Source organism: Salvelinus fontinalis, chromosome 11, assembly GCF_029448725.1.
Source record: "Salvelinus fontinalis isolate EN_2023a chromosome 11, ASM2944872v1, whole genome shotgun sequence".
Classification (NCBI taxonomy): domain Eukaryota; kingdom Metazoa; phylum Chordata; class Actinopteri; order Salmoniformes; family Salmonidae; genus Salvelinus; species Salvelinus fontinalis.
This window is the reverse complement of record NC_074675.1, coordinates 23073097-23100889: the sequence shown is the minus strand read 5'-3', so window position 1 is coordinate 23100889 and position 27793 is coordinate 23073097. Positions and strand designations below refer to the sequence as shown.

Sequence of the window (27793 nt, the reverse complement as noted above, 5' to 3'; positions counted from 1 at the left end):
CAGATTCACACTCTTTTGTTTTGCTATCTGAATAATGCTACTGTTCGTGTACAAGTCTGATTTGTTTTTGTGCTCGCGCTCTGTCTCTCTCTGTCTCTTTCTCTCTCTGTCTCTCTGTCTCCAGTCATCCCTCTGAATATATGCCTGTTGAACGTGTTTGGGAGGAAGTTGAGCATGGTTCTCCTGAAGCTCATGGCAGCCCTGTTCCTCATGCTGGTTAACGGCTGCTCTACAATGTATACACTGTAAACACACTCTGTGGGGTTTGATTGTTTTATTTTGTCACCAATTTCAAATACGGTATCAATACTTTTGAGATTCTCTCTCTGGCACTCTCTCGCTCTCTCTCTTTCTAGGTTTGGTTTTTACCATTCTGCTGTTCTGGATCAGGTCTCTAGTCTCAATGATTTTCAATGTGGTTTATATTTATACTGCAGAGGTATGTGAACACAACTTCACATTCCATCCACATATATACTGTTAGTGTATAACAATCTATTTTATAGGCCTCTCTCAGGTGTATACTGTGTGTGTCTGGTGACTCCTTCTGTCTCTCAGGTGTACCCGACTGCAGTGCGTTCTCTTGGAATGTGTTTCTGCACTTCTTTCAGCCGCATCGGAGGCACGATCGCCCCCCTTCATAGCACAGGTCTGTGGCTGTGTGTTGTTCACGTTGGCTGATGCTTGTGTATGTGTGTATTAATATGTGAATGTGTGTTACAGGTGTTTGTTCTTAAATGTGTGTGTCATAATGTTTGACTGTGTGTGTGTGTGTGTGTGTTGTAGGTGTTGATGTCACATTCAGTGATTTTAGATATGCTGCCAGTCACTGTGGCCTGTGTGCTTTGTGCTGTTGGTGCCCTTCTACTGCCTATCGAGACAAAGGGACGAGCACCACTGGTACGACACTGTCTGTGTTCTCGTGTGAAATGAAGATAATACTCTATATGTGATATACAAGGCTTAATACTTTATTTCATTCTATTCACTTTTTTCTCTTCACAGCAAAATACCTGACTGTGTACATATGATTCTCAACACATTCATGTAATTGTATATTTACACGTTACACGTTTTATACTTTGACAGCTATCTTTGTGTTTTACATTATCTAGATATTTATATTTCAGAATGTGTGTACGCTTGAGCGAAAATAACTGGTCAGGCAGGAGAATTCAGTCTCACTTCCCAACCACTAGATGGCGACATTACCCTGTAGGGAGATGTAGCCGTCATCCATATATACGACAAAGTTCTAATCCAATGGGGTTACGTGAAATCTTAAGCAAACAGAGCGAGACTTGGTTGGGTTTCATTGGAAACATTGAGAAGCCCTGTCCTGGAGAGTTTAAAGTTAAAATTAGACTGTAACACCACCCACACACACACCATGGGGCAGCTTAGTGGGATGTGTGTGTGTGTGCGCATGTGTGTGTGGGGTGTGGCGCGGGCATTATACTGAAGTAGCTACTGGGAATATAGTATGGATCGGTGAAGATGATCAGGTATTAGCTGCAGCGTAAGCCATGAGGTCAGGGGTTAGCCACAATGTTTAGCTATAGATTAAGCCCTGCCCTCTCAGGCTTCGGTCTTCAGCTATGAACAACATGGCTAATTTGCCGTTAGTAAAGAGAGCAGAGCAGATCTCCATGTGACCATAAGTTGAAAATTGTGGGTAGGCCTATAAACGTGTATTTGCTCTGTCATGTGTAGGCCTATAAACGTGTATTTGCTCTGTCATGTGTAGGCCTATACCTGGCATGTGCAGGTACCTCTCCACCGACAGAATGTATAACCCAACCCTTCTCTCTGACAGCACTGAAGGGCTTGGGTCTCGGCCATATGCACAAATAGGCCTCTGTCTGTGTGTTCTGTTCCCACATACCCACTCTGTTTTTGTGTGACTATGAGCGGGATCTCTCTCCCTCAGCGCCACGTTCTTACAGAATGATCTCTCTCTTCTGATCCCTCTCCTCTTTAAGCTTGTTAGAGCCCAGTCTGTTTCCCAGGGACACCGAGAGATTAGATGTGTGTGTGTGTGTGTGTGTGTGTGTGTGTGTGTGTGTGTGTGTGTGTGTGTGTGTGTGTGTGTGTGTGTGTGTGTGTGTGTGTGTGTGTGTGTGTGTGTGTGTGTGTGTGTGTGTGTGTGTGTGTGTGTGTGTGTGTGTGTGTGTGTGTGTGTGTGTGTGTGTGTGTGTGTGTGTGTGCGTGCGTGCGTGCGTGCGTGCGTGTGTGTGCCCGTGTGTGTGTGTGTGCTGTAGCCTATGTGAACATGCTGTGTGGGAGGAGTCTGTACTTGGCTGTTCCCTGACCTTGGACGAGAAAAGCGTCTGGATATGAGAGAGCGAGAAAGACAGACTTGGAGAGTCTGGTATCAACATAATGCACAGCACACCATAAGGAAGGGAGGGGGACAGGCAGAGACAATGGAGGCTGCGGTATAGGCTACTGCAGTGCAGGTTTGTGGGTTGTTGTTTCTGTGGCTGAAGATAGATTTTACATTCGAATTCTGAGAGACACCTGGCAACCCGCAGCTGAGCTGGAGAGTGATAATGTCTGTACAGGCCAGACGACAACACAGCATACAGTAAGTCCTACACAGTTTGTGTGTGTTCTTCTGTCAATGTGTGTATGTGTGTGTACTTGAATGTGTTATCTAGAAAGTATTGTGTGGATGTACTGGACAGACAATACTGAAAGAATGAAAGCTTTTTGATGTGCAAGGTAATTATGTAGAATGTCCTAGGCACTTAGACTCATCTAAAATGGATAGTATATTATTTATCTAAGGTTTTTAGTCTTGTGTGGTTATTCGGTGCTGTTTATTTCCCTTTGGGGGATTAATAGAGTATCTATCAAATGTTCTAATTCAATCTAATAAACTACTATACTGTCTCCCCCTGCTATGCTGACATTGGAGTGTGTGTGGGTGATGGAGTATGTGTGTGGGTTTCTCTTGGTGCTTGGTGCGGATGGATCCACTATGTATGGGGTGCATTGTCCCCCCCCCCCCCCCCCCCCCCCCCAACCACGCACATTCCCTCCCTCTTTCTCTTTGTATTGTCTGGTGACTGCTTTGGTTATTGTCCCAGTCTTGGGACGTCGGCACATATTCTACCTCCTCCCCCCAAGTCCTTAGCACTGAATATAATGCAATAGCAGGATATAGTACACTTTTCTGAGGGCTTAGATTGTGTGACAACCAGAGTCTCAGCAGCGGATATACTACATTACCCATAAGCCCAGTGCACAGCATGGAGAGCTGGTTTATCTGGGCTCTAACAGTATAAGAACATCTCTGGCCCTACCTCCCAGCAGGGGACCTAACCTCTGATATGCAGCCAGCTCAGACAGAGAACACCTTAATCCAAACACACACACACACACACTCTCTCTCTCTCTCTCACACACACACACACACACACACACACACACACACACACACACACACACACACACACACACACACACACACACACACACACACACACACACACACACACACACACACACACACACACACACACACACACACACACACACACACACACACACACACACACACACACACACACACACACACACACACACACACACACACACACACACACAGTAGGCTACTTGCAAACGTAGAAATGTTTTGTAAGCAATTTATTACACATGTAGCCTGGTCCCATATCTGTTTGTGCTTTTGCAAATGCCAACTCCATTGCTGTCATTGGTGCGACAAGGAATTGGAATGATAACTCAACACAGTTCCCATGGATTCTACATGGGAAGTCAGTATAGAATATTATCTATCTTTTCTCTCGTTCCAGGCAGCCAATGAAAGAGCCCGGAACAGGAAGCTGAGATGGAGTTCCCAGGGTGCCCAGCTGCTGCCGGTGTTGCCATGGGCGACGAGGCGGAGCAGGCAGAGAAGGAGGGCCACGCCCAGGTTCTATTTGATGAGTTTGTCCAGGCGTCTACCTGCAGAACGACACTCCGTGCCTTCAACCTGCTGTGTGAGCACCTTCAGCTCACACACACACATACTCAGCCACAGACATACTCCGCAACGCAGCCGCAGAGGCCTTTCTACCACACCCTCAAAGAACGCCTCAGCTACTGGAAGGCAAACGCACTGTGGGCCAAACTGGACAAACGGGCGGCCCACCACGAATACGGGAAGGGCCGTGTCTGTGCCAACACCACGGTACTTATTAGTAATTTAGAATCTGGTATTTAACATTTTCAAATACACAGGCTGCACAGCGTGTGTACGTTTCTAGCTTCTCATCCCAGCTGTCCCCTCTCCCAGTGTGTGATCATCGGGGCGGGGCCGTGTGGTCTGCGTACAGCAGTAGAGCTGGGGTTCCTGGGGGCCAGAGTGGTGCTGCTGGAGAAGAGAGATGCCTTCTCCAGGAACAACGTCCTTCACCTCTGGCCTTTCACCATCCACGACCTCAGGGGCCTCGGGGCCAAAAAGTTCTACGGCAAGTTCTGTGCTGGAGCCATTGACCACATCAGTGAGTATGGAATGATCCCTGACACTTGACCCCTGAGTCTCCATGGTTACAGCTATGGGGCTTCAATGTTCATTAGAGAATCCTCTCTCTCATTATACCCTATTTCTCTCCCCCTCTCTCTCTTGCCCCCCTGCCCTCTGTAGGTATACGGCAGTTACAGTTGGTGTTATTAAAGGTGGCTCTGTTGCTGGGGGTGGAAGTCCATGTCAACGTAGAGTTCAAGGGACTGGTGGAGCCACCTGCGGACCAGGAGCAACAGAGTAAGACCCTTGTTTGTGTGCGTGTGTGTGTGTGTGTGTGTGTGTGTGTGTGTGTGTGTGTGTGTGTAATGCCTTTATGTGTGTGTGTGTGTGTAATGCCTTCATGTGTGTGAGTGTGTAATGTGTGTGTGTGTAATGCCTTTATGTGTGTGTGTGCCTCAGAGGTAGGCTGGAGGGTGGAGGTGAAACCCAAGTCTCACCCTATTAACCAACTGCAGTGTGACGTGGTGATCGGAGCTGATGGACGACGGAACACACTGCCAGGTAAATCATCTAGTAGCACCTACCGAAACACTGAAACAGCAACAGATCTCAGGCAGCAACAGTCAGACCTCCAATCACTGAAAGAACACATTTCTTAGTAAATGCGTTTATGGGAAGGGAATTTTTCTTGCCCTCTGATCCCAGAATTCCTGTTTGCAATCACATCCTGTCTCCCATGTGTTCAATCAGGGTTCAGGCGTAAGGAGTTCCGTGGCAAGCTGGCCATTGCCATCACAGCTAACTTCATGAACCGTAACACCACGGCTGAGGCCAAGGTGGAGGAGATCAGCGGAGTGGCCTTCATCTTTAACCAGAGGTTCTTTCAGGAGCTACGGGACGCCACGGGAGTGGACCTGGAGAATATAGTGTACTACAAGGACGACACGCACTACTTTGTGATGACGGCTAAGAAGCAGAGTCTGCTGGAGAAAGGAGTCATTCTGCGGGTAACAACGCACACAGACGGGCCTCCCGAGTGGCGCAACAATCTATGGCACTTCATCACAATGCTTGAGGCGTCATTACAGATCCGGGTTCGATCCCAGGCTGTGTTGCAGCCAGCCGCAACCGGGAGACCCATGAGGCGGCGCACAATTGGCCCAGCGTCGTCCGGGTTAGGGGAGGGTTTGACCGGCTGCGTTGTCCTTGTCTCATCGTGCTCTAGCGACTCCTTGTGGCGGGCCAGGCGCATGCACGCTGACTTCAGTCGCCAGTTGTACGGTGTTTCCTCCATCACATTGGTGCGGCTGGCTTCCGAGTTAAGCGAGCAGTGTGTCAAGGAGCAGTGCGGCTTGGTAGGGTCGTGTTTCGGAGGACGCATTGGCTCTCGACCTTAGCCTCTCCCGAGTCCATACGAGAGTTGCAGCGATGGGACAAGACTGCAAATACCAATTGGACATCGTGAAATTGGGGGGAAAAAGGGGCATTTTTTTTATTTTTATGTTAAACATGAAACAATGCATACACACATATATATATATACAGTACTTTATGACACACTGATACAGCTGCATTGACTGTATTGTTATTTTACTCATGTTGATTTCACTGCTCTCTACTGCCCTGATATTGACTGTATAACTGTGTTATTGTTCAAACATTGATTGTATTCTATTGTACTGATGTTTACTGTGTCATACCCATCAGGACTATGCAGACACAGAAACACTTCTCTCACGGGGAAACGTGGACCAGAATGCGCTGCTGGCCTACGCCCGCGAGGCGGCGGACTTCTCCACCAATCACCAGCTGCCGTCCCTGGACTTTGCCATGAACCACTACGGGCAGCCTGATGTTGCCTTGTTTGACTTCACCTGTATGTACGCGTCAGAGAACGCTGCACTGGTCAGACAGAGACATGGACACCATCTGCTGGTCACACTGGTGGGAGACAGCCTTCTGGAGGTGAGGAGTTAGGGAGAGGAGCAGAGTTGAGGGAGAATAGAAGAGTGTTAATGTCAGCAATACTCTGAAAGTGATTCTGTTGTAAGTAGCGTATGGTTGTAATGTGCGTGTGTGTGTGTGTGTGTGTGTCTGCTTGTGTGCGTGTTAGCCGTTCTGGCCCATGGGGACAGGCATAGCACGGGGGTTCCTGGCAGCATTGGATTCTGCCTGGATGGTACGGAGCTGGGCTCAAGGCCTCGCCCCCCTGGACATACTTGCTGAAAGGTGAGAGGGCAGGTCTGCGGTTTGGAGAAGACACACACCAGCAATCAGGGAATGGGCACACTGTCAAGTTACACATTGTAAAACCTATAGACAAACACACTGCCTAAGCCACACAAATATACACGCAGTGCTAAAATCATCGATCAACAGGCACCTAGGCTAGGAAACCAAATGATCATTCACCTGATTCCCTCACTAAATAATCCTCTCTGTCTCTCCTCTCATTCTCTCTCTCTACTCTCTTCCTTTTTTTCAGAGAGAGTCTGTATCGCCTCCTTCCTCAGGCCTCTCCAGAAAACGTCAACAAGAACTTTGGTCAATACACCGTCGACCCAGCTACCCGCTACCCAAACATCAACCCCCAACTCATCACACCCGCACAGGTATGCACAGGCAGACACACGCACACATACACACACACACAGGTCTGATGATGATTGTGGATGATGAGGATGAGGATGACAATCTCTGTAGGTGGGGCATCTAATATACACAGAAGAGAGTGGAGGTTCGGGTGCGGACCAGGAACCACGACCCCGATCCCCCTTGCCGAAGCTACTACGACAGGGTGAGTCTGACCCTCTGAGTACCGAACGGCTACACTAACATAACTCTAACCAATCGTCATCTTCACTCATATTTGTTTTCTTTCTCTCTGGTTCCCCAGAGTCCTTCTCTCGCTCCAGTAAGCTTTTGTCATGGTGCCAGCAGCAGACACAGGGTTACCGTGGCGTTGCGGTTAGCGACCTCACTACTTCCTGGAAGAGTGGCCTAGCTTTGTGTGCCCTCATCCACCACTATCGACCTGACCTCATGTGAGTCACCTCTGACCTCTAGCCTCACGCTCCTCACAAATCACCTTACCTCATACACCTCATACAGCTCATCCCAAAGGTAGCATTCAGGCGCAATGTAGTTTGTCTCACTTCCTTTTCACACAAGCTCAGGTGCATGTGTGTTTGTGTGAGAGTGGTGAGGCTGATGAGTCAGAAGAACATGGTCCTGATTAGTGCCCTTTTAATTGCCTGATTGGATCAGTGCCTCTCTTTGTCCACTTGCTCGTGTGTGTGTGTGTGTGTGTGTGTGTGTGTGTGTGTGTGTGTGTGTGTGTGTGTGTGTGTGTGTGTGTGTGTGTGTGTGTGTGTGTGTGTGTGTGTGTGTGTGTGTGTGTGTGTGTGTGTGTGTGTGTGTGTGTGTGTGTGCGTGCGTGCGTGCGTGCGTGCGTGCGTGCGTGCGTGCGTGCGTGCGTGCGTGCGTGCGTGCGTGCGTGCGTGCGTGTGTGTGCGCGTGCGTACGTGTGTAAAGTGTGTCTATTTGCACGTGTGTGTGTGTGTGTGTGACTCTCTTACTTTGAGTCTCTCGTCTCTCTGCAGTGACGTTGACTCTCTAAAGGAGGATGAGGGGGAGGAGAATATGAGGTTGGGGTTGGAGGTGGCAGAGAAGGAGTTTGGCATCTCTCCTGTGATGACTGTCGAGGAGATGTCGTCTGTCAGTGAAACGGACACTCTCTGTATGGTCATGTACCTCAGCCAGTTTCACCAGCTCTTCAAGGACGCACTGCCCCCAAGCGGTGAGTTTCTCAACCACAGTAGTCAGTGGTAAGAACTGTTAATGCTCAATTCTCCTCATCACCCTCTATTCTTATCCTACCCTCTCTTTCCAGAATGCTGAATAGTCTTCCTCGTCTCCGGCCCTCTCCGGCCCTCTTCTATTCCTATTGCCTGTCAGTGGTTGTGAAGGAAAGGATATGAGGAATGGCTGTGCGTGACTGTTCTTCTCCTCTTTCCTTTTCTGTAGAATCCCAGACTGAGAGTCCAGATGGGAGGGCTGCTGTGATTGGTCCTGCCTCTCTCCTCAGTCGCCTGGGCCACAGCCCATCCCGCAAGCGCAACCCCAAGGTACACACCCCTATTTGCTTATGTAGGGACTCTGTTTGTCTGTGTGTAGGTGTATCGGTGCATGTGTGTTTACAGATATTTGTCTGTGTCCCTCCCATCAGGAGCAGAAGGAGAAGGATGCGGTGGGGAAAAGGAGGAAGACCAGTCGGCCATGTCTGGAGGATGTGAGACAAGATCTCAGATTAGTGGACAGTTATGAGGTGAGGGGTGTAACCTGTATCCCTGGTTTAGGTAAGAGAAATTGTAACTGCCGGTAGTTCTGTGACTAAATGAATGAGATGACATGCAATAGTGTAAAGTATTTTAAATGTGGGAACAGCTATACAAAACCTTTGGCCTTAAAGTGGCACGGGTCAAACTCTCCACCATTCTGCCTTCCACAGGAAGAGGCTGCCGTGTGCTCTGTGGGTGGAGCAAGCCAGAGCAGAGTGCGCTCGATGGCCAATCAGCTGCTGGCCAAGTTTGAGGAGAATGCCCCTTGCCCGTCCTCCACGCCAGCTGCAGTTCTCCGCAGACAGGTGAGAGGGGATGGAATTCAGAACTCCTAGCTGCTAAGAGTTTTCAGGTGTTACTTAGATAGTTTTCCCTCGCTCAAAGCGTCAACGTTTTCAAAAATATTCTTATTGAAAATCTGTGCTTTCAATCAGAATAAAGGAACTTCTACAGCACGGTCTGTCATCCATAGCTGTTGCTAGTTTAGATCCTCCAGGTGTGGGCCGACTGACTGACTTCCTCTTGAGGTTTCAGAGGATAAGCCAGATTAGCTGCACTGATGGGTATTTTGGGTCAGGGCCAATGGGACTCACTGAGCCTTGGAGCAGTAAGTAAGGGTTCATTTGGTTGAAGGGGACAGCTGTGGTTGCAGCAATATGGCTTAAGATTAACTGGTAGTTAGGGTTAGTAGTGGTAGCTCTTAGCCTAGGCCCTAGAGGCTTAAGGCTGTGGCTGTAGTATGGTATAAAGGTAGCCATGGCCGTCCCGGCTCCACAGCCCTCACTCCCTCTACTACCTGACCACCAGGGGGACTCCATGCCCATGCTTCCACCTCCTCCAGCATCCCCTGACCCCCAGGACGCAACCTTTGTGGCCTCCGCTGCCACCTGGAAACAGGTACAAAATAATAAGTCCCCCACCTGCTCCACCTGTGGTTCTCAGAGGACTGTAGAGTTAATACAGCTGTATCTCTCTGTCACCACATGGGGGTGGATGCTTGTGTGTTGTGTAGTTCAGTCGCGTGGCATTTTTTTCATAGCTCTTTCTTAGCTTTAGTTCCAATCGATATCACAGCATTTCGCTATTTCGCTACGTCAACCACCCACTTACATGATGCCGTCTAAACCCATCTAACCCCAGAAGAAGCGCACACAGCAGCAGGAGCAGATGAGTTTCAAGTACAAGGAAAAGGTCAAATGTCACACTCTGCCCAGCAGGGGGGAGCAGGTACGCCGCCCCCAGAGGAATCTGGGTAATGTAGTTGTGTGTAGACTAGATGGCATGTAGACTAATAATGATGTCCCATGCCACCCATAATTGTTCATAGATTTCCCAAGTTCCCATTACCCATCTGTAGACTAATGTGTGTCACTGGTGTGATGACTTTTGAGGTCTCTTCTCGGCTACCTCAGTGGTTCCCTGATATATATTCAGGACAAAAAAGACCAACTGTTCAGAATTGTCTTTCGAAAAGGTGGCGTCAAATCCTACGCAACTCGCAGTCCGTCAACCAACAGACGAATGTTGCGCCATCTGGCGTATGGCAATGAATTGTTCTCTCTGTGTAGTGAATCATGACAGATACATGGTGAACGTTGGCAGTAAGAGTTACCCACGGTCAAAGCTTTAACCATACCCCTAGTGTGAACCTACCCCATTCATAGACAATTCATAACTACCTTTAGCGTCAATTGGCAATAGCCCCGAGACATGCTCGGTATAGCCCCGAGGCAGCCCCGAGGCATGCTCTAAACATTAGTATAGCCCCGAGGCAGCCCCGAGGCATGCTCTAAACATTAGTATAGCCCCGAGGCATGCTCTAAACATTAGTATAGCCCCGAGGCATGCTCTAAACATTAGTATAGCCCCGAGGCATGCTCTAAACATTAGTATAGCCCCGAGGCATGCTCTAAACATTAGTATAGCCCCGAGGCATGCTCTAAACATTAGTATAGCCCCGAGGCATGCTCTAAACATTAACACGCATCGCTTGCGGTATGGTTTTGGAAACATATGGAACCCGTCTTTCATGTAAGCAATAAATCATTTTCAAAAAATCACAATGTTAAATTACTTAGACATCTTTTAGGGTTAGCGTTCTCACACAGCCATTTCCATGTTGCAGCATTTGTTTGTGGAAAACAGAGTGGACTACCTGTGCTAATTAGCTATTTGTGTCTCTGAACACCTGTGTGTAAACTGCAGACAGACGCCACAAACGTGTTGTCACTGAAAAATGCAGTCGGCTGCAACCGTATTTTCAATTTGTGAAATGATTTTGATGTGATATGAGAGGGATTTGTGTTTCTAGAACTATACCGCAATTGGGAATTGATTTTTGAGGGAGTATTTGGCTGTTTTGGCTTCCAGAGCCAATTCACCTTTAAACAGAACATGTAAGATCCTTGGACTATAAGGAGTAACGTTGGGCTCCATCAGTCCATTATTGGGCTAGTGTGGACCATGAGTGGGCTATAACTTGAGTTCAATCTATGGGCCTCAGGGCAGTGTCAGAGTGCTAAATGATACTGTAATTCATATAAACAACTGTTGTTTTGGAGAAAGAGGAGTAAACTGGACTGAACTGGATTCAGAGTACATCTTGTTTGGTCTTTAAGAAAGTATATTTGTATAACTTACCGCAGGGCATGTGGCATGTGACAACGCTGCAACTGAAATTTTCCCTTTTAAGATTTAAAAAATCAGAGGCCTGTGAATGGTTTTTGTTAATGTTTGCACAGCCTTCTTTCCCCAGACTCCTCTCTGATTGGCCTACAAATTAAGTTTGATTGGTGTGAGAAAAGGGCCCAGTGATAAAAATTTATATTTATTCTTTTGGACAATGATTAATTACGCTGCAACAGAAAGAGGGTTAAATGAGTATAATGACAGAATCCAATAGGGGTTGGATGTTTCGAGCTTTGTGTTCCATTTCCACATCTATGACACAGCAACATGTTTATGGCTCCGATTGTGTCATCCCTAGTGAGTGTGTCTGTGTGTGTTTACTGTTTGTTCTGTCCTTCGTCCTCATCTCTTGCCTCTCTTTTCTCCTGTTGTCTTTTAGAAATACGTTCAGATGTACACAGGGGGAGTGAGCTCATTGGCTGAACAGATATCCTGTCAGCTTCAAAGTCAGGAGTCACCGTCACCCCAGCATACTCCTGATAGGAAGGAATCAGTAAGAATTGATTTGAATGAATCGACTCACTCACACTAATACTGTCAATAGGCGGCATTGGATTATACCCTATCTAGGCTGGTTCTGAAGTAGGCCATTTCCATGTAAAAGTATCCATGAGCGCCAAGGTGAAGTTTATAGGAGCATGTCAAGTTGGATGTCAAATGAAAGCTAGGAGTCTATTTATTTTTGTTATTATGGCATATATACATTTTTCAACCATTTTCATCCCAAAAATTAGGAATAAACAAAGGTTTTGATTTCTGGACAAACAGATAGAAAGGGGATGTTAGAAAACATCTACCAGAAAAAGTCTAAAAGGTATTATAAATGTATCAAAACACAATAAGGTTGAAGTAAAGACCCCTGCCAACTAATATCAACACTTATATTTAGTTTTGGAGAAATGTAAGTTTAAGAAACATTGCCTTGTACTGTGAAATTCTGCACCAAAAACCCACATATCTTTGAATTTGAATTTCTCTACCTCATGAGGAGGGAGTACAATGAAAGTTCACAGAAGTAACAAGTAAAGGTATACCAATCAATTAGTAATAGTGTTTTTACCAGTGGTGTAACATACTTAAGTAGAAATACTTCAAAGTACTACTTAAATAGTTTTTTGGGGTACCTGTACGTTACTTTACTATTTTAAAACGTTTACTTTTACTTCACTACATTCCTAAATAAAATTATGTACTCCATACATTTTCCCTGACACCCAAAAGTACTCGTTGCATTTTGAATGCTTAGCAGGATAGAAAAATGGTCCAATTTGCACACTTTTAAGAAAACATCTGTTGTCAACCCTACGGCCTCTGATCTGGTGGACTCACTAAACACAAATGCTTTGTTTGTAAATGATGAGGGTTGGAGTGTGCCCCTAGCTATCAGTAAATAGAAAAACAAGAAAATAGTGTGATCTGGTTTGCTTAATATAAGGAATAAAAAATGTTTTTATTTTAGCAATTACATTTACTTTTGATACCGAAGTATATTTAAAACCAAATACTTTTAGACTTTCACTCAAGTAGAATTTAACTGGGTGACTTTCACTTTTACTTAAGTAATTTTCTATTAAGGTATCTTTACTTTAACCCAAGTATGACAACTGGGTACTTTTTCCACCACTGGTTTTTACTGATATCAATTCGGTATCAGTAAATCTATCGGTAACGGATTTTCTGCAATTGAGTTTGCTACAATGGGAAACCATAGTAGTCTCAAACCACAGTTGGGTTCACATTTACATTTGAGTAATTTATCCAGAGCGACTTAAAGGAGCAATTAGGGTTAAGTACCTTGCTCAAGGGCATATCGGCGGATTTTCACCTAGTCGGCTCGGGAATCAAACCAATGACCCTTTGGTTACTGGCCCAGCTCTCTTAATTGCTAGGCTACCTGCAGCCTCACAAGTTTGCACCGCACAGTAAAGTACAATACAGCACAGTAGAGTACAGTTCAGTACTGTACAATAGAGTAGAGTTAAGTACAGTAAAGAAAAGTAGTATATAGTTCAGTACTGTAGTGTATAGTTCAGTACTGTACTGTAGAGTTCAGTACAGTACACATTAGGTATTTGGTATTTTATCATGATCCCCATTAGCTGTTGCAAAAACATTAATAGACAAGAACAGCTCAAGGATGGAACTACATCAATTAAAAAATGGCACACGTAACCTACATAATAAATACACACAAACTATCTAGATCAAATAGGAGAAAGGTGTTGCTTTATTTGTTTTTTGAAACCAGGTTTGCTGTTCATTTGAGCAATATGAGATGGATGGGAGTTCCATGAAATAATGTCTATATATAATACTGTACGCTTTCTTGAATTTGTTCTGGATTTGGGGACTGTGAAAAGACACTGGTGGCATGTCTGGTGGGGTAAGTGTGTGTGTCAGAGCTGTGTGTAAGTTGACTATGCAAACAATTTGGAATTTTCAACACATTGTTTCTTATAACAAGAAGTGATGCAGTCAGTCTCTCCTCAACTCTTATCCAAGTGAGACTGGCATGCACAGTATTTATATCAGCCCTCTGATTACAATGAAGACGTGCCGTTCTGTTCTGGGCCAGCTGCAGCTTAATTAGGTCTTTCCTTGCAGCACTCGACCGCACGACTGGACAATAATCAAGATAAAACACAGCTATAGCCTATACTTGCTTTGTGGAGTGCGGTGTCATAAAAGCAGGGCATCTCTTTATTACGGATAGACCTCCGCATCTCGAAGAGCACACTAGAGTTGAGTACACTATAATGTATTCTATTGTACTGTACTTTACTGTCCTATAATGTACTATACTGTACTGAACTCTATTGTGCTGTACTCTATTGAGCTCTACTGTGCTGTGCTTTGATATCCAAACTTGTGAAACATAGACATATATGATTGGTTCAGATTTGGTCGGGTCCAGACCCAACAAATTTGGTCTTGTTTGAGTGCACGCGGTTCCGCGTTTTTTATTGGGCCTAATAATAAAGATAATTGAAACAGTAAAAATGTATTCCCTTTTAATGTGGCATGAACACAAACAGTTATGGTATTTTCATCTGATTGTCAAACAAATAACTTAAAAAGTAGGCTACCTGTGCATGTTCCTACACTCAAAAATAATTCCAGTATCCAAAATGCATCTATAGGCCTACTTGCGCCATTAAATGGAAATAGACATCTGTTACGAAACACCAAAAAGTCTGCCTAATGATATTCAGAGATTGTCATCGATTAGGCCTACATTAATTGTTGCATCTTGCTGACAAATTGACATTTCCTGTAGCCTGAAAAGTCGTGACGCCTGAAATGGGGCTGAAACTGTCCCGGGAAAAACGTTAGGGTGTATTTACCATGAACTTCAGATAGGCCGACCCGTAGCAAGTGTGTAGTGGTAAAAAAAAAAGTGAGTAAAGTCTGATTGCCGGTCGCGGTGAAAAAAACGGTCCCTATACTTTCAAAGCATTTTTCTGAAAATTGTGGGTCAACGGCGTTTACTTGCGTTTACCCTCCACTAGGCCTACCCTCTCAGCCAAGGCAATTTTAAACACACGAACATACGCAGAATAGGTAGCATACTTTCAAAATAATGCATGAGTTGAATCAAAATATTTTTACACCCTAGTTCACGAGTTATCATAATTCATGAGTTAATGCTTCTAGTCTAAACAAATCGTGTGACATAAACACTACCTTTCTTTCCTTACATTAACGACAGTGTTATTTGTCATTATTAAGCATTTAAAATGTTAATTAGAACAGTGAACTTCAACCCTGTACAAATCATGTAGCTGTAGGCTAGTTGTCTAGTGATATTGTCGGCCATCATCAGCTGATGCAGGAAAGAAAATTACTATTGATAGAAAATAATCAAGTAAAATAAATGGTCTACTTCTTCTGGACACGGATGGCAGGGAGAACAAGACGCGCACCTGAAAATCAAAGCAACGAGTGCTCTAACTAGCTGACTGACAAAATCAAACAATTATAAATCAACGGAGAATTCTAATGCATTGGAATAAAGGCTTTTAAAATTTTATTTCATAAAGGACGCATGGCAAATAAATGGCGAAAATTAGGAACTACAAAGGAAAATCTATGCGTAAAGGAGCTCAGCTGAGAGTGAAATTCAGCCCTACTGAGTGGACAGCGCAACCACAGTGAAATACATGGTTTAAACTATGACAGAAACTTGTATGTCATTGGAAGCTTTTAATTCCATATTTACCACTGTAAAACATATTTACCACTACATTTTAAACTATTAGGAAAATAGTTAAATTACTATTACTTAGAGACCCCCCCCCCCAAAAAAAAAGTTTGACTTGTGTTGCATTTAGGGGAGCTAATGTCTTATTCAGGGTGGTGCTGAGCCCCCCCCCCCCCCCCCTCCCTGTAATCTGCATCATGTTTATACATTTTGTGTACCTATTTAGCAAACATCACCATGAAGAGAACGGAATTCTGCAATTCTGTTACCGGGTGTAAATCAATTTCAATAACCAAAAAATAAAATCTAGGTCAATGTGTCATGTCATAGCTGACACCTGATGGTTGAATCTTAATTTAACAGATATTGAATCTTTTTTGGAAAAAGGGGGACACAAAAACTTGAGGGATATTTTACCATAATTCTGTTACCAAACTTTGCATTTGCACGGTTCTTCTAGTAAATGTGTTTTTGTTTGGCTAACTCTGAAGTGAGGTCATCCATGTATCACAGCTTATTCTCTCTTCCCGCCCCCCCCCCTCTCAGGCTGGCGTTCACTCTGTGTTGGCGGGGCCAGGGCCAGGAGGGGCCAGTGACGTGTGTTTCTTCTGCAGTAAGCGTGTGTACGTGATGGAGAGACTCAGTGCTGAGGGACTGTTCTTCCACCGGAGCTGCTTCCAGTGTGACCACTGCAGCTCCACTCTTCGCCTAGCCTCTTACGCCTACGACCGACCTAACGGTGAGGGGGGTCACTGAGCTCCATAGGGTTAGAGAGTAATGTTAAAAGTGGGTAACTCCAATGAATGACAAGGGCTGCCCTACCACACACACACTGAAAATACCACTACCAGCCCAGCATGGTCTTGGTACTGAAACACTGCCTCAACTTGTTTTATATGCTTAACCACACATTATTGTGTTATCTTGAATGCAGCTCTGACCTGTAGTTTACGAGGGTCAGTGACACTCAATCACACTTGCGCCAATCTGCCCTCAGGGTTGATGTTACACTGCATGATCACTTTGTAAGGCTTCCAGGTTATCAGCAGACCAGAGACCAACTCAGTTAACGCATGAAGAACACAAACTCAGTGTGTTGCTTACTGCACAGTTGGGGCCTGGGGCTCCCTGGACTGACTGTGTGGTTGTGTATCTTTGATGGGGTGTGTGTGTGGGGGGTGCCTCAGTCGGGGACTCAAATTACTGTAGAATTCACAAGGTGCAATTTCTACATTTGTTTGTGCATCAGCAGTTTTTATCTTGTTATGTCAGTCACTGACAGTCACTCAATTAGCCATGTCAGCTAACAATTTTTAGATTGGTAAGTTAGCTAGCTAAACTATCTAAATTTGTAGTAATCAAGGCCGAACACCGACCGTGCATGCAGGACATGTTCACAGGGGCTCTGACCTCCACGGGGCCCCCATTGATTTTGTTAGTCACTCTCAATCAGATATCATTAACATGACAAAAGTCATGGCAAGATGTGTAGAACTGCAGGAAATAAACTTTAAAACTGCAAAAAGCTCTGTCCACCCCATGGCAAAATGGTTAGAATTGCAAGACATTTCCTGTAAAATTGCAACATTTTCTCTCTGCCCCATCGCGAAATGTGTATAACTGCAGGAAATTAAATGTTAAACGTAAAACGTTTCTCTCTGCCGTGAATAGGAGGGCCATCCAAAATGTTTTGCCCACAAGGTGTCCCCCCCCCCCAACCAAATCTCACTTAGGGCCCATAAAAGCCTCTGGTGTTGCGTGTGTGCATGCCTGCTCGCGTGTGTGTGACTGTGTGTGTGTATTGTGCCTCTTAGAGATGTGATACAAAAGATGCCAGTGTTGTCATGTCAGGAGCTAATCTCTACGTTTAATTCAAACCGTTCAACCAATCAGGGATGAGGTGTCACATGATAACCGTTTGAGGTGAGGCGGGAGAGGAGCGTGTGTAGGGTCGACTATATATGAAGTGGTCTGTCAGTGTAAGGACCAGATCGAGTGTGTCTTCCCGTCAATTCTGTAGACCTGCACTGTTTTCTATGGAGGAGTCACAGTGTAAGACACAACTCTATTTCATTCTCCCCATTCCTTTCCGGGAAGCTGCGAGACTTCTCCTCAAGGTCTAGGGACACTGTTTTCTTTGTGTGGGAATTGAAAAATACTTAGCTGAGGATGAGACTTGTAAGATATATAACACTGTTTTCTCTGTACTTCTAGTGTCGTTAGATAACACTTTTTGTGTTATTTTTGTTTAAAGTTCTTCGGTAAGATGCATGGGAGCTGCAGATCTCTCTGTAGTGCAGTCCTCAAGCTGCAATTCTTAGTGTAGTGAGGTTCTCAAACTGCTGTGTGTAGGGCGGTTCTATGTATAGTGTTCTAACACATTGGTTCTGTGTGTAGGGAAGTTCTACTGTAAGCCGCACTATGACCTCCGTCTGGTTGGGCCGGTCCAGAGGAAGAGACCAGCCCCTCCTACCTCCGACCAGCACCCAGCCCCCTACGAACGGACCCCCTCTCAGCGGACCCTCCTGGTAAGGACTTCTGCCTTTCCCCTCGTACTCTGGCTAAATGGAAGCTCTTGGCTGACCTGGGGTTTTAACTCCTGATATTTGTATAGACATAGCAATTAAGGTTTCATTTGATGGCTCTCTCTCTCTCGCTGTATATTATATTGTTTTGAGGAGAATACGTAATATGTATGAGCTTTTCTGTAGATCAATACACTGATCCTTGGAGTTTTTTGGGTAAAAAAATAAAAATAATCTTTGACCCCTCTTTTGCTCTTTCCTTCCAGGAGTCCCAAGCTGCTCTGTCCACTAACCCTCGCTCCTCAGTAACTGTGATGACAGCAGATCGCAGGTCCTCAGGTAAGCCAAGCGCTTCATGTATCTGTGTCGTGTGTGTGTTTTCACTCGTAATGCTTGTGACGTGTGTGTGTGTGTTTGTGCACAGAATGTGTTTCTTAGTGACGCCGCTGAGTGTGTAAAGAATGTCCTGAGTGCGCAAAGAATGTGACATTGACTTTGGCTAAGTGTATGTCTGTGTGTGTGTGTTTCTCAGTGGCGTCTCTGATTGGGAGTGGGTCCGGCTTGGTAAAGCTTCTATGTGTATGTGTGTGTGTGTATGTGTGCGTGTGTGTGCTCAGTGGCATCTCTGATTGAGAGGGAGTGTGGCTTGGCTAAGCGCGTGCGCGGCACGCCAGAACGTATAGAGCTGGAGAACTACCGTGGGAGCTTGGGGAGCCTGGAGACTGAGCAGCTAACAGATGAGCCGGAGGAGGTGCCAGAGGAGACGCTGGCCAATTACAACCTCAGTCTGTTGGTGACAGAGGAGAAGAAGGCCAATCACAAGCGCAGCTCGTTGTGGGACAACGAGGGCTCCAGGTCAGCATTACAAAAACAAACATTTATCTGTCCTCTTTCTCTCCCCCTTTTTCTCTCTCGCTATCTATCTCCCATATCCTCTCCCTCTGTCTCTCCCACTTTTCTCTTGTACACCCACAAACACACACACACACACACACAGTAATTGCCTTCCTCTCTCCTCATAGTTCAGAATCAGAAACGGAAGAGGAGGGGGAGAGGCAGCGGGCTCTAACCAATGACCTGGCTAGAGACTCATGGAGGAAGGCCATGGAACTACACGCACGCCTCCGAGGAGAGAGAGGAGATGACGAAGAAGAGACAGAAGAAGGAGAGGAGGAAGGAGAGGTTGATGAAGATGATGATGATGATGAGTTATCTAGTGATGGTAATTGGGCTTTTTTTTTTCCTGTGTGTGTGTCTCTAAGTGTTGTTAGTTAGAAAGATTTGTTTTTAGACTAGTTTCCTTTCCTCACCTTTCCCCTCCTTTCCTCTGTTCTGTTCTCTCAACCCTCTTTCTCTCTATCTGTGCGTGCCCTCCCTCCCTGCCTGTCTCTCTATTTGGTGTGTCTCCCCCTGCTGGTAGAAGGGGAGTACTGTCCGTGGGAGAGGGAGCGTCACTCAGGTCTGTGGCTCCTTCCTCTAGAAGAGGTGGAGGAGACAGGTGGCACCGCCACATGAGAGAAAGCTAACAAAACATGTTTATCATTTTTATTATGGTAATTGATTTGTTACTAACCATTTTTCATGTTTTGTTGTGTCCTTGAGCATAATGACACACTAGTAGGCCGAAGTTACAGTAACTTCCCCACCTATTGCACCCCATGGACATAGACAAGTGATTCTTGCACCACTGTCCAATGGCTTTGGTGGCTGTGGTTGCCCAAACCTTATTACTACCATCCTTTGCCTCATCAAGTCTACAGTGTTGCTAAACAATGACAAAAAAAAAACGAATACCTACTCTCGCTCAATGCCAACTGTGGCTCACAAGCAATATTTTCTGTACGACACAGGCGTACATGCTATCTAGTTTTCTCTGTAGGGATTCTGACTTTCTCTTTACTTCCCCTCCCTCTCTCTCTCTCCCTCTCCCTTACTCCGCCTACAACTCTCTCTATTCATCTCTCTCTTTTCCCCCCTCCCTTTCTCTCTCTCTCTCTCTCTCTCTCTCTCAGGGGAAGGAGCATCTCCCCTCACCGCTGAGGAGGTAGCCTCGTTGGACGAGTGGCAGCAGAGCACGCACTCTCCAGACACACACTCTCCAGACACATACTCTCCAGACACACACTTTCCAGACACACACACACCTGCCACACACACGCCTGACACACACTCTCCAGACACACACACGACTGACATACAACTGCCTGACTCGACAACACCCGACACACACGGTCCATTCAGCCCCACCAGTGTACCCAATATCACCTTCTCCACTCCAGCCACTGCCTCAACACCGTTCACACCCTTAACGTCGCATGCACCCACACCCACGTCCTCAGTCTCAATTCCAGACTCCTCTGTCTTTACCTACTCCTCCCCCAACTCCTCCACCACCTCTGGCTGCTCCCCGGGTCCAGACGAGGGAGAGGAGGATGGGGAGAAGAAAGAGATGAAGGAGAGAAAAGAGCGAGAGGAGAGGGAGAGAGGGGGGAAGGAGAGGGAGAGGGTGCGTGACTCCAGCAGTAGTTCGGGGATCGGTGTGGGCGGGAGCTCCACCACCTCTACCTCGGACCCTCTCACCCCTCCCGGCATCCCTCCCCCCGCCCAGCTCAAGGCATGCTGGGATAGCCTGCCCCACCCTGCTGTGGAGGCGGAGTCACTGCAAAGCCCCACCTCTCGCTCTGCCCCTCGATTTGCCCCCGCACCTATCATGGTGTCGGCTGTTGTGGGGGTCAGGGGCAAGAAGCTGAAACCATGGGACATGGATGGGGGAAGGGGATCTGTTGCGGGGGGGTCTGTTGGGGCGGGGTCTCTTGGCGAGCAGCTGTGTAAAGGTGTAGTAATAGACCCCTTAGAGGACATCAACCCCCCTTTGTCCCCCCTGAAGCCCCTTAAGGCAGTGCCCAGAGACGAGAGAGAGATCGGGAGGAAGAGGGAGATGGAGAGGAGGAGGGAGATAGAGAGAGCAGCCATGGGAGTGGGCTGGGAGGATACGAAAATCCCCCTGGGAAGGGAGCCTCTCCCAGGGAAGAGCAGAGGTGGTCTAGACCCCCGCAGACTCGCAGAGAGCCTGCCTCCCCTCCTCCTCACACAACTCCAGGGGGGCTCCCTCTTCCCTTCACGTAAGTGCCGCAGGGACAACCAGCCCCCCAGCCAGAGTGTGTCGGAAGCGGGCATAGGAGAAGGTGGACCCCTGGGCCTGTGGAGAGCTGTCTTCTCTGGCTATAAGAAGGACCGGAAGAAGAAGGGCAGGACTTCCCTTCCCATTATGACAACAGCCCCAGCCCCCAAAGAGCAGGGCAGGAGGAAAACATCTGCGGAGAGAAGAGGTAATACACACACACTCTGGTGATCTGGTATAGTGATTTCCTATGGTTAACCTCTGTGTTTGTGCAGGTGTGAAGTTCAGGGAGCGCCAGAGCTGGTCGGAGCCGGAGGAGTCAGACATCACCTGCTCTGTTGTGATGGAGAGATGCTCCATGAACCCCAAGGCCAACGTAAGGACATCACTACTAACACTACCACTGATCTTAGAGCAGCAGGCTGACATTACACTACAGCTCTGACAGTGAGAGTCAGCGATGTCACTACAGACCTATGTTCAGCTCTACAGCTCTGTGTATGTGTAACAGTATAACTTTAGACCGTCCCCTCGCCCCGACCCGACCCTCTGCACACATCAACAACTGACACCCACGAAACGTCGTTACCCATCGCTCCACAAAAGAGAGCAAGGGGAAACACTACTTCTAGGTTTCAGAGCAAGTAACGTAACTGATTGAAACGCTATTAGCGCGTACCCGCTAACTAGCTAGCCATTTCACATCCGTTACACTCACCCCCCTTTCAACCTCCTCCTTTTTCCGCAACAACCAGTGATCCGGGTCAACAGCATCAATGTAACAGTATAACTTTAGTACGTCCCCTCGCTCCGACCTCGGGCGCGAACCAGGGACACTCTGCACACATCAACAACGGTCGCCCACGAAGCATCGTTACCCATCACTCCACAAAGGCCGCGGCCCTTGCAGAGCAAGGGGAAACACTACTTCTAGGTTTCAGAGCAAGTGACGTAACTGATTGAAACGCTATTAGCGCGTACCCGCTAACTAGCTAGCCATTTCACATCCGTTACATATGCCAGCAGTCTTTACAGTGATTGTTTGGAGGAAATGCATTCACACTATAAGAGGCTGATGTCATATGTGTTAGGGGATATCTGGTCTTTGTTGGTTACCATATCTCCTGTCTTCAGAGGCTCAGGTAAACGTTTTAATGGATTAATGTTTTTAGCTTCGTCTGGAGCTGTTTGACCTAACGTCAGACCTTCAGAAGGAAACCATTGAGGAGGAGGAGGAAGAGGAGAATGAGGAAGGGGAGGTATGCTACTTTGTGGCTGCTGTGTCCTAGTCCAGTTAGAGATCGTTACAGCAGAGTTACTGAGAGAGGTTACGTTTCTCCCATTGTGTAGATGGTTACGTTTCTCCCATTGTGGAGATGGTAGCGTTTCTCCCATTGTGTAGATGGTTGCGTTTCACCCATTGTGTAGATGGTTGCGTTTCTCCCATTGTGTAGATGGTTACATTTCTCCCATTGTGTAGATGGTAGCGTTTCTCCCATTGTGTAGATGGTAGCGTTTCTCCCATTGTGTAGATGGTTACATTTCTCCCATTGTGTAGATGGTAGCGTTTCTCCCATTGTGTAGATTGTAGCGTTTCTCCCATTGTGTAGATGGTTGCGTTTCTCCCATTGTGTAGATGGTTACGTGTCTCCCATTTTGTAGATGGGTTGTTTATAGGTGTAGTAAATAGTTTGTAAGTTCTGATTTAGAGTACGTTTTGTCTGAACTAGACATAGTGTGGGCCCGATTTTGATTGTTTTTTGGTCTTCGTCTTTCCAAGTCTGCATATGTACCTCATGCCCTGGCCTTTAAGAGGGCGTATGCCATTAAGGTAGTGTGACAATTCTCATTGGTTGCATCAAGCCTTTCTGTGCTCTGTGCTGCGTCCTTATCGTCCCTAACCCTCAGTAGTGTGTATACCCAGTAGTGTGTAGTGTGTATGTATTTGTTGCTGTGGTCGAATCTTAATGGTGTGTGTGTCTGTGTGCACGCATGCTATGTGTGTGTGTCTGTGTGTAGCCGGCTGATTCTCTCTCGCTCTCCTACAGAGGCACGTGGGGAAGGAGAGGGAGAGGGACAGTTCCCCCCATATAGATACACAGCGGAAGTCATCGTGCCCTACGGAAGTTGTGGGGGTACTGGTGCACATGAAGGACCTGAAGGACCCGTCCAGCCTGGATGTGTCAGAGGCCATGTTCCACAGAGAGAGAGACCCAGAGGAGGAGCAGCTAGACGCCAGGTTAACACGCAGAGTGCAGAGGGCAGCACGTAAACAGGCCAAACAAGAGCAACTCAAGAGACTGCACAGAGCCCAGGTAAGATGCAGGTTTATAATGTCTGTGTCTCATTTGTGTGAGTGCGTATGATTTGTGTAAAGCCTCCTTGGTATTGTAGATGGCGCTAGCATGCATCTTTTGTCTTGATCTGATTGTGTCCACATTTTCAGAAATATGTCTAGTCGTGGTATTCAAATATCTTATATCCATCCTTCCACTGTTTCTGCGTTCTGACCATACAGGACCATTTCCTGGTCCCTCCCTGTATGCAAATTATTTGACAGCTATTCTTTATTTATTCATTTTAAGACACATATATTGATTGTAAGCTATAAAAACAAAGTGAGTATAAACTCCCGGTAATATTTGGTTTACCTAATAAATAACCGGGAGATTGTGCATTGAGCTTGCGACTCTCTTTGTTTTTATAGCTTACAGTTTATTCACTGTTAGTCAGCACCTCTACACTAAACCATTTTCTCTGGGTGTGCGCCAGCTCGTGCATTTTATAAGACACGTATTGATGCCATAAGTCAATGGTGCCACCTGTCAATGATTTTAGAATGCGTGATAATAGTTATTTAAATGGATTCACTGTCCGCATTTGTCTACACTTGTAAGATATCCAGACACATTGGCTGCATATACATAGGCAGACCCAGTCTGATCTTTTGCTCAATTATTGGCTAAAGAGCTGATCTGATTGGTAAAAATACCAATTAAAGGAAAAATATCAGAATAGGGCTACCTGTGTAAACACAGCCGATGCGTGCCTGACTACCTCCGGCGGTGATCAGGAAGATCTGCTCACAATCAGATCAAATGCGTATTCTAATCGTCTACACCTGTCTGAAAATGTGGGCCAATCAGAATGTGGACAAGATCAAGACAAATAATGCGTGTTCGAATCAGGTATAAACAGGGCTTGAGTGTATAAAATGTTCCCTGTCAGATGATCCAAAGGCAGTTGGAGCAGGTGGAGGAGAAGCAGAGGCAGCTGGAGGAGAGGGGTGTGGCTGTTGAGAAGGCCTTGAGAGGGGAAGCAGGTAAACACACACACACACACACACACACACACACACACACACACACTTTTTACACGCTTGTTTGACATCATGGTTTGTTTTACCTATATTACTCTTAGTTAGTTTGACTAAGCAAATGATCAGTGTACGTGTGGTCATGTGGTCAACTCCCTTGTATGTTCTCATTATAGACTACTGGGGAGAGTCGAATGACAGTGAAGAGCTGGACTTACACCTTGGCGGTATGTACCTCACATACTATGCTGTATTCCCTCATACTATTCATTACCCTCCAATCTAAGCCCTGCTTCCTTACACCCCTCCCTCTCTTTCCATTTTCCTCTCCTTTAGTCATGGGCAGGCAGGATGACCCAGCTCTGATGCAGCAGTGGTTCAAGCTGGTCCAGCAGAAGAACTGTCTGATGCGCTATGAGTCAGAACTCATGATATTGTGAGTATCTATCTGACATTTGACCCCCTATGTCAAATCAAACTTTGTGTCACATGCGCCGAATACAACGAGTGTAGACCTTACCGTGAAATGCTTACTTACAAGCCCTTAACCAACAGTGCAGTTCAAGAAAGTATTTACCAAATAAACAAAAGTAAAAATTATCACAATAAAAGAACAATAATGAATCTATATACAGGGGGTACCGGGTATATGTGCGGGGGTACAGGTTAGTTGAGGTAATTTGTACATGTAGTTAGGGGAGAAGTGACTCTATGCATAGATAATAAACAGCGAGTAGCAGCAGTGTACAAAACAAATGGAGGGGGGTAAATAGTCCGTAAATAGTCCGGTGGCCCTTTCATTAATTGTTCAGCAGTCTTATGGCTTGGAGGTAGAAGCTGTTAAGGAACATTTTGGTCCTAGACTTGGCGCTCTGGTACCGCTTGCCGTGCGGTAGCAGATAAAAGTCTATGACTTGGGTGACTGGAGTCTGAAAATTTTTGGGGCTTTCCTCTGACACCGCCTAGTATATAGGTCCTGGATGGCAGGAAACTTGGTCCCAGTGATGTACTGGGCCGTACGCACTACCCTCTGTCGCGCCTTATGGTCAGATGCCAAGCTCAGTCAGGATGCTCTCGATGGTGCAGCTGTAGAACGTTTTCAGGATCTCGGGACACATGTCAAATCTTTTCAGTCTCCTGAGGGGGAAAAATGTTGTCGTGCCCTTTTCACAACTGTCTTGGTGTGTTTGGACCGTGATAGTTCGTTGGTGATGTGGACACCAAAGAACGTGAAACTCAACCCACTTGATGTTAATGGGGGCCTGTTCGGCCCGCCTTTTCCTGTAGTCCACGATCAGCTCCTTTGTCTTGCTCACATTGAGGGAGAGGTTGTTGTCCTGGCACCACACTGCCAGGTCTCTGACCTCCTCCCTATAGGCCGTCTCATCGTTGTGTCGTCAGCAAACTTAATGATGTTCTGTAATCCATGGCTTCTGGTTGGAATATGTACGTACGGTTACTGTGGGGATGATTTCGTCGATGCACTTATTGATGAAGCTGATGACTGAGGTGGTATACTCCTCATTACCGTTGGATGAATCCCGGGAACATATTCCAGTCTGTGTTAGCAAACAGTCCTGTAGCTTAGCATCCGTGTCATCTGACCACTTCCATATTGAGCGAATCACTGGTACTTCCTGCTTTAGTTTTTGTTTGTAAGCAGGAAACAGGAGGATATAATTATGGTCAGATTTGCCAAATGGAGGGCGGGGGAGAGCTTTGTATGCATTTCTGTGTGTGGAGTAAAGGTGGTCTAGAGTTTAAAAAAAATAATTATTTTCCCCTCTGGTTGCACATGTGGCATGCTGCTAGAAATGAGGTAAAATGGATTTAAGTTTGCCTGCATTAAAGTTCCCGGCCACAAGGAGCGTCACTTCTGGATGAGCATTTTCTTGTTTGCTTATGGCCTTATAGAGTTGGTTGAGTGCGGTCTTAGTGGCAGCATCGGTTTATGGTCGTAAATAGACCCCTATGAATAATATAGATGAGAACTCTCTTGGTAGATAGTGTTGTCTACAGCTTATCATAAGGTACTCTACCTCAGGCGAGCAATACCGCGAGACTTCTTTAATATTAGACATCGCACACCAGTTGTTATTGACAAATAGACACACACCCCCACCCCTCATCTTCCCCAGTCACCACTGGGCTCTGTGCTTTGTGCTGCCCAAATGTATGACTAGTATGAGCACTTATGACGGAATGGCAGTATGTAGTATGCCTCGGTGCAGTATGCAATTATCTGAGTCAATCAGTGTCTCTGTGGACTGACATGGTCTCCATGGCAACTGTCTCTCCATCAGTGCTCGGGAGCTGGAGTTGGAGGACAGACAGAGCCGTCTTCAACAGGAGCTCAGAGAGAGGATGGCCGTGGATGGTAAGTCCACTCATACACATGCAAACACGCACACGTCATACTGTACCATAACGCTCTTAATATATTCTCTGTTTTCATCCTTCTCTCACGCCCTCTCTTTCAGACCACCTGAAGGGCGAGGCAGAGCTGGCTGAGGAGAAGCTAATCCTGGGGGAGATGTTGGAGGTGGTGGAGCAGAGAGATGCTCTGGTGTCTCTGCTGGAGGAGCAGCGGCTGCAGGAGAGCCAGGAGGACAGAGACCTGGAGGCCATCATGCTGTCCCGGGGCCTGGGCCTGCACAACTGGGCCTGAGCTCTATCCCGGAGCCTGGGCCTGCACAACGGAGCCTAAGCAACAGACACTCACGTCACTTCCTCTCTAAAGCTGCGATCAGGGTCATGGTTGTGAGGTCACTTCGCCTCTGATACAACATTATGACCAGGATCAAGGCGGGACTGTGTCTGGATGATTCATTTTAAGGATTGGATATGTTTCCCTAATCCCCACTGCTACACCCATCCTGCTACACCCCTGACCCACTGACTGATGGGCCTTTGAGATGGCTCGATGTTCTATGCGCACTATACTCACCCAGGCTGTTGTTACGGCGATATATGGCATGTTTGAATGATTTTTATTGTTATTCATTAACAATTTAGAGAAATGTATATTATGTAAAAAGAAACCATACAATTTTTTAAAAACTTTCTTTTTTTTAAATTACACTAATTATGTTTTACATCATACATTGGATAATAAAGACATTCTGACATCA

At 46.3% G+C, this 27793-nt stretch overlaps 1 protein-coding gene across 4 annotated transcripts; it reads left to right on the top strand.

Annotated features, from left to right (window-relative positions):
- Positions 1–2247: 2247 nt before the first annotated feature.
- Positions 2248–27793, top strand: LOC129865315 (protein-methionine sulfoxide oxidase mical3b-like). 4 transcript variants are annotated; one of them, XM_055937995.1, is made up of 34 exons: positions 2248–2587; positions 3819–4195; positions 4301–4508; positions 4652–4768; positions 4931–5032; positions 5222–5478; positions 6179–6436; positions 6585–6700; positions 6957–7083; positions 7175–7268; positions 7368–7515; positions 8074–8270; positions 8498–8598; positions 8700–8798; positions 8982–9116; positions 9619–9708; positions 9952–10040; positions 10289–10349; positions 11879–11992; positions 16247–16439; positions 18098–18228; positions 18492–18564; positions 18843–19080; positions 19248–19447; positions 19646–19723; positions 20238–21554; positions 21622–21722; positions 22519–22605; positions 23395–23661; positions 24575–24668; positions 24839–24889; positions 24999–25098; positions 26966–27039; positions 27143–27793. In XM_055937995.1, exons 2-34 carry the CDS (start codon positions 3854–3856, stop codon positions 27328–27330), a joined length of 5847 nt encoding a protein of 1948 aa, XP_055793970.1. In that variant the 5' UTR covers positions 2248–2587; positions 3819–3853; the 3' UTR covers positions 27331–27793. The 4 variants fall into 4 exon arrangements, with proteins under 4 accessions (XP_055793970.1, XP_055793969.1, XP_055793967.1 ...); XM_055937992.1 differs by lacking the exons at positions 9619–9708; positions 9952–10040; positions 10289–10349; positions 19646–19723 and having other exon boundaries at positions 2250–2587; XM_055937994.1 differs by lacking the exons at positions 9619–9708; positions 9952–10040; positions 10289–10349; positions 11879–11992; positions 19646–19723 and having other exon boundaries at positions 2249–2587.

Excerpts from the sequence above, each read along its gene's own strand:
- LOC129865315 (XM_055937995.1), top strand. The coding sequence starts at position 3,854 with ATGGAGTTCCCAGGGTGCCCAGCTGCTGCCGGTGTTGCCATGGGCGAC. Across the intron at positions 8,599-8,699 it reads CCCGCAAGCGCAACCCCAAG|GAGCAGAAGGAGAAGGATGC; the intron begins GTACACACCCCT and ends CCCTCCCATCAG. Across the intron at positions 10,041-10,288 it reads CCCAGCAGGGGGGAGCAGGT|GCGTCAAATCCTACGCAACT; the intron begins ACGCCGCCCCCA and ends TTCGAAAAGGTG.